The sequence below is a fragment of the Bidens hawaiensis genome, unplaced genomic scaffold (genome assembly GCF_021521415.1).
Source record: "Bidens hawaiensis isolate Kalapana, Puna unplaced genomic scaffold, B.hawaiensis_p1.1 tig00002181_1, whole genome shotgun sequence".
Lineage (NCBI taxonomy): Eukaryota > Viridiplantae > Streptophyta > Magnoliopsida > Asterales > Asteraceae > Bidens > Bidens hawaiensis.
The window spans coordinates 85,287-92,364 of NW_027491116.1; the positions used below are offsets into that span (position 1 = coordinate 85,287).

Genomic DNA, 7,078 nt, shown 5'->3' on the forward strand with positions numbered 1-7,078 from the left:
TCTATTTATTCCAATTAATAACCACATTGTCAAATGTATGTCTTTCTTTTTAAGTTTCTGTTTCATTTAAATCTATTTATTCAAATTAACGCAATTAACTTCATGATTAAGTCTATTTATTCTAATTAATAACCACTTTATCAATGATTTAATTTACTCTTGAGGAAAGAAGAAGAGCCGGTGAATGGTGATCAAACCGAATGTTCTTTAAGTTTTATTTATTTATTTATTTATTTATTAAGAAAAGACATGAAAAATGCTATAAAAATATAGATATCTCTGAAAATTATTCATAAAAGATACTCTAAAAGAAAAAAGAAAAAAACATTCTTTAGAACAATTAGGAACATTTAAAAAAAATAAATAAAGCTGTTTACAAAGAGATTTTCGAAAACTTAATGTGATACAGTTTAAAGCTGGTATGTATTTGTAAACTTAGTTTTCAATTAATATTACAAAATCTTTTACTAATATGTGTTTTTTATTTTTTTTTCAGGCCTAATGGTTCATTTATGTTATATTATTTCTTATTCATTGCATTGTTTATTTATAAAGTATTTTCTTTTTATGTTATAGACATAGTTTAACATCTTTTATAACATCTGAGGATGAAAAAGTTATGTCAAATATTTGTGTTGACTGAATGCGTAGTTTATATTTTATATTGTTTGTTGATATGTTTTCCACCCGTGTGTAAAACGAGTTATTATCCTAGTATATAATAAGATAACTTAGTAAGGGGATAATAATGTCATACGTTTACGAATTTACGTTTCTCTAGCTTCGTACCCAACTACGATCAAAGTGTAACTCTAGTAATAGTATATGGTCATCATAAAGCTTTTGTTCCAGTTCCACCATCGATCACTACTTTTGCTTTATTCTCTTTTTGGGGCATAGATTGGATTTAAATTTGCCTTTTATCCAAATTTTTTAATTTCTGAAATCATTTTCTCTTTCAAGAAACTAATTTTGTAGAAAAGAAATATGATTTGTACACTACTAAAATTACAGCACATAATTTTTTTATACTAGGCAAATTGGAAATAAATAATCATAACTTAACTTTTGTGTATTAGCCGATAATAATTCTAACTTTAAAAATCATTACCAGTGATCAATAGTATAAAAAAAAGCTTTAGACGCGGTTGATATTTCTTTTTTGACGCGGTTCACCCCCAAAACCACGTCTAAAAAGGTTTCTTAAAATCCACAAAAATCTATTGTGTAAAAAAACCACATCTAAAGCTATAAAACCGCGTCAAATAATATGAAGCCTTTTTATAGCCACGGTTTTTATATAAACCGCGTCTAAAGCCCTCACTTTTAATTAACAAATAATTACACTATCTAGTAATCAAAACCCTAAATTTACCAACCATTCATAGATTTTCCAAACGGGCCAAATTTTCCAAACGATTCCAACTTTCAATTATTTTGTCTCAATGGACCTCCTTTTAAAAATACTTAACGCCGTTAAGTTTTTTTCCGAGTTTCAAACCGATGTTTTAGGGCTTTTGATTAGAAGAACTATATGATTCGACTGATGTAAAACTTATCACGAAACAGTGATTCAAATGACTTGACTTATGTTAATCGGAAATTCAAACACCCAAATTGAAATATTGTTTCGTCGCTTGGATCACAGTTTCGTGATAAGTTTTACATCAGTTGAATCGTATCGTTCTTCCGATCAAAAGCCCTAAAACATCGGTTTGAAACTCAGAAAAAAACTTAACGGCGTTAAGAGTTCTTTAACGGAGGTCCATTGAGACAAAAATAGTTGAAAGTTGGGACCGCTGGTAATGGATTTTTAAAGTTAGGATTATTATCAGCCAATACACAAAAATTAGGATTATTTATTTCGAATTTGCCTTTATATAAAACACTATTTTCGGTATAAACTTTTACAAAACTTTTAACCAGACATTTTGATCTATGTTTTTCTATAAAACTTTTAGAAAACTATTTCTTAAAATATTAAATCCAATAGAATTATATTTCATTTACACAGCTTTGCAATTTATAAAGATGAAAGTAAATTATTCGATCTTTTTGGATGGTTCTATATGGCTTTCCGCAATGCATGTGTTCTTAAGCCTGCACATCTAACACGGCGAGCGACCCATTTGTGGGAAGAATGCAAAAGGTTTGCGTTGGGGTTGTACACTTGTACTTCATAAACTAGCCTCATGTCATCAAGTGCGTCTCAAATGCGGGTATGGTGACCTTTTTAAAAAGAACATTTTTTGTGTGGATAGAATGAGGTGTTTGTGGAAAGAACAAGCATGTCAGTGTTGAGTTAAAATGAGTATGTGAAAAATATGAGTAAAAAGTTGATCTGATAGAAGACTAGACATATTTGTAGGAAGAATGAGGTGTAAATGTTAATGATAATCTATTCTGCACATCGTTCATGGCCCAAATAGATGCAAAAAGGAAAAAAAAATCAAAAACCCAAACCAAAGCGTAGTTTGAATTATTCAAGTGGGAAGTATTGAAAATGCTTATGAGTTCATTGGTAAACCAAAAAACAAACAATATAGTACTATAGTGTGATTGTGGCTTAGTTTTATTATCCATTCTATAGCCCCATTAGTATGACGCTAACTACCGGCCTAGTTATCTAAAGGCGCAAAAATCAGGTTTTTGGCCCAAACTGGCTTAGGTTTAAAACATGTCGGGCAGAGTCAAAGAGCCAAGTTCGGTTATGGTGAAAATGGTTTATGTTCCAAACCGGTTTTTAAGAAGGAAGTGACTGGGTTTGACTGGTTTGAACTTAGAGTTTTACTAGGCCGGTTTTGTTTGACCAGGCTCAAACTTGTTTCAAAGTATATGGTCACCGAGCCACTAACCATAGGCATACAAGATGTTATGTAATTAACCATTTTTTCTCTCTCGTTACTTTTGTGTATCCTCCATGTAAGTGCATGTACACTATACATTTTACGATTCTTTACTTAAGATTCCTTTTGTATTAAAGGTTCCATATGATAAAAATCTAGTTTTTACATCGTTTAATCCACGGTAGGGATTTACCCAACTCCGATTGATGGAATATCAATCGTCCCAATTTTTTAGCGTTCTAGGTTATCATACTTGAGACGTCCATAGAAGTAAACCCGTAAAAAGAAAATTCTGTAGCCACGAGAGAGGCCTAATGGCAATCATTAAATCGATAAGAATGATTTCCTCTTTTCTTCAATTATACTAGTTATAAAAGGAACCCTATTTGCTCCGGTTAAGGATATGTCTTTCTAGTTTTTATACCTTGGGTTTTGGATTGTTTCAATTTAGCACACAAAGTTTTAGACTGTTTTAATTTGAGTCTTATAACTTTATTTTGCTAAACTATGTTTACTTTCCAATTTAGCCCCAAAGTTTAACATTTGTTTTTCTTCCAACATATATTTTTGTTATTATTCACAGGGTTAGTTTTCATTTAAAAACTCAGTAAAGTTAAAAACTTTTAGAAACTCTTAAAAACCAAATATTTTTTTAATTCTTTTATATAATAACATTATACAAATCACAAGTTTACGTATTTGTAAAATTTATGTATAATAAACTTCCATATGTGTAAAAGAAAATTAGACATGTGTAAAAACTAATTTGTATAATTGTGATCATATATATAAATATAAAAAGTGATAAAACTTGACTCAAATAATATTAACATATAAATTTAAGAGTTATTATGAGTTCCTTAAAGTTCTTAAATAATTTAAGAGTTCTGTAATGATACTTATCCGTTATTCACACACACAAACACACATATATACGTTATTGACTTTTTTTTGTAATGGTTAGATATGATACTTTTTATGACATATTTATTTTTATAGATGTCGCGCGCTTAAACAAAGTTGTATTCGCAATAGGTATTTTTTTTTTGTATCATAAGCTTACAGAGTATCAGTGTTGCATCGATTTTTAATGAGTTGAACTGATACAGATCAAGTTCTTTTGATATTTAGATAATTTTTGTGTCAAATTGATAATCGTTACAATGTGTTTACATATCCGCGCTTTAATATTCGGGTCCGTTTTTAAGCTAAGGGCTGCAAACGAGCCGAGCCTCTCGCGAGCTACTCGATTTCGGCCCTGAAAAAGTTCGATTGAGTCGAGCCTAAAAGTAAGCTCGTTCAATAAACAAGCCCGAGCCCGAGCTTCACCTATCAAGCTCGAGTCGACTTGCGAGCCTAAACGAGCATGTCATTCATATAACTTTTGAAAATATAAATTTAATAATTACTAATTAGTATATATATATATATATATTATATATATATATATATAATATTATGAATAAATAAATAAAATATCTAAATAATATATATTATTTTATACATAAAATTATAATTGAAAAAATATATAAAAAATAATTAATAAATGATAAATGAGTCGAGCTTGAGCTTATTATAAATTAAACGAGTCAAACTTGAGCTTACTCAAACCCAAGCTGCTTGTGCATCGCGCGTAGAGACCTCTAGTTATATTTGAGAAAAATATAAAAAAGATAATAATAAAAACATTTAATTAATTAATAATTTATTTTCATTGTGTCTTGATAAAAAAGAAAGCCCACTCTCCAAGTTATATTCAAGCAAACCCTCACCAGAGTTGATCAAACAAATTCTATTATCCGGCAACCAATCACAAACAGCCATGTTCCGAAACCAGTACGACACAGATGTGACCACGTGGTCTCCACAGGGCCGGCTGTTCCAGGTGGAGTACGCCATGGAAGCCGTGAAGCAAGGATCAGCCGCCATTGGTCTCCGATCCAACACTCACGCCGTTCTCGCCTGCGTCAATAAAGCCAACTCCGAGCTCTCTTCTCACCAGCGGAAGATCTTCAAGGTCGATGACCATATCGGCGTTGCCATCGCCGGTCTTACGGCTGACGGCCGTGTGTTGTCGCGGTATATGAGATCTGAATGTATTAATTACGGGTATACTTATGAGTCTCCTCTGCCTGTTGGCCGCTTGGTTGTTCAATTGGCTGATAAAGCTCAGGTTATGTTCTGAACAATATTATTATTATTATTATTGTTGTTGTTGTTTTTGTGTAATTGTATGCATGTTTTAAATTGTTAGGGTTTAATTGGGGAAATTGGTAGATATCTGTTATTTGTTGTTTTAATTAGTTTTATATGATAGGGGCCTTTTGCTAATTAGTAATTAGTATTAGGTTACTGATACTTGCTGCTGTGAGAAATAAACTTGAGCTCAATGGTTTAAGTTAGAAAATAGTTATGCATTTCAGATGAACAAGATAGATGTTTTCTTCTGTTTTTTAATTGTGATTTCTTGATTTAAAAAAATGTTATAATTAGTCTTGGTTTAAAAAGGCGCGCCTAATTACAAATGTGTGGGTGTGCATGTATGTAATTTATATATTTTTATTTGTGCCTATGTATTGAGTAAATGCGGCTATGAACCTATAGAAAATATATAAAATATAAAGAACTTATATAACATTGTGCGACTCGCGCACGAAAAGCCCATTGCTTTGCGCTTTTCGCCTCAGATTGGGACCTTGTCGCCTCGGTGTGCCTCATGCTTTTAAAACCAAATTATTAGTTGATTATGTTGATCAGTGGTGGCGTTATGTGTGAATTATATGTTGAAGGTAGGAGTTGTATATCAATGGTACATTTGCAGTGATTATATAATAGGACTTCTATTTTGGTTGTATTCAACTTGTGTGTTTTCTTTTTTACTTGCTTGATACTTTACAATTACATGAACCATGAATAAATGACCGCTTGTTTGAGGTTATAGGTGTATGAAGTTCTAATTGTAATTTTTCTGTGTGTGACTTTCGTTAAGGTTTTAGTTGGAAAACACCCTATTCAGATTGTTCATGACGAGTCTCTTTAGGAAATTATTTGCTTCTTTGTGCTTTGGATTGCTGAATAAAAGGCCCACTTCATAAATCACTACATCATGAACCATAGATTTTAGAGCTGCAGATTGGTTTTCTCATTTCCTTTTCAGTTTGCACTATGTAGTGGATTTTTATGTTAGGTTTAGTGTTATGCAAGTTTTCTTGTACATTCTATTACATATTTTAATTCATTTAAGATCTAAATGGTTTTGTTAACATCTTCTACTGTCCACTGAATTAATGTTAAGTAATGCTGCTGAATCAAGATGACAACTGTTATCCGCTTGGATGATTGTTGAATATAATATAGAAATACTATAAATGTGCTATAAAAGATGCAGTAATAAGGATTAATGTTCAGGCTAATAGATAATCTGAGTGGGTAGAAAGATAACAGAGTTCAGTGTGGAAACGCATACTCTTTCTAGGAGTCAGTCAATTCACTGTTCAATTACAGGGATTAACAAAATAGACGGGTCCCTTTTTAACTTTGAATCATTTTTATAATATAACATCAGTGTTGCTTGGATAAGAAGTTGAGTTTCTAATCTTTCATTATAATAATATACATTTGTCTCTCTTGGGATGACAGGTGTGTACTCAACGTTCATGGAAACGTCCTTATGGTGTGGGCCTGTTGGTAGCCGGGTTGGACGAATCTGGGGCTCATCTGTATTACAACTGCCCCAGTGGAAACTACTTTGAGTATCAAGCGTTTGCTATCGGGTCCCGTTCACAAGCAGCGAAAACATACCTGGAACGCAAGTTTGAGAACTTCCCGGAATCTTCTAGAGACGAGCTGATCAAGGATGCGCTGTTTGCCATTAGAGAGACGCTGCAAGGTGAGAAACTCACGAGCACAGTGTGCACGGTTTCTGTAGTTGGAGTTGGAGAAGCATTTAATATCTTGGATCAAGAAACTGTACAAGCATTGATCAATGAGTTTGAGATTTCTGGGGAAGAAGGCCCTGCAACCGCCGGTGCTGCAGATGAAGCTGCTGGTGGTGCAGCTGCTGACCAGGGAGGAGCTGCGGCTGAGGAAGAGGCAGCTCCCATGGATATCTAAGAACTGCCTACTGTTTGTGCTAGAATTTATATGGACATTATGTTGTTGGAATTGTTATTTTTATTTTTGAGTTTTTATTTGAATGGTGGACCTTTTCGACTCTTGATTAACTTATATAT

At 32.6% G+C, this 7,078-nt stretch overlaps 1 protein-coding gene across 1 annotated transcript; it reads left to right on the forward strand.

The window, feature by feature from the left end:
* The first annotated feature begins 4,655 nt into the window (after positions 1–4,655).
* On the forward strand, positions 4,656–7,078 carry LOC143609562 (proteasome subunit alpha type-1-B-like). The gene is made up of 2 exons (XM_077084287.1): positions 4,656–5,019; positions 6,486–7,078. Exons 1-2 carry the CDS (start codon positions 4,669–4,671, stop codon positions 6,957–6,959), a joined length of 825 nt encoding a protein of 274 aa, XP_076940402.1. The 5' UTR covers positions 4,656–4,668; the 3' UTR covers positions 6,960–7,078.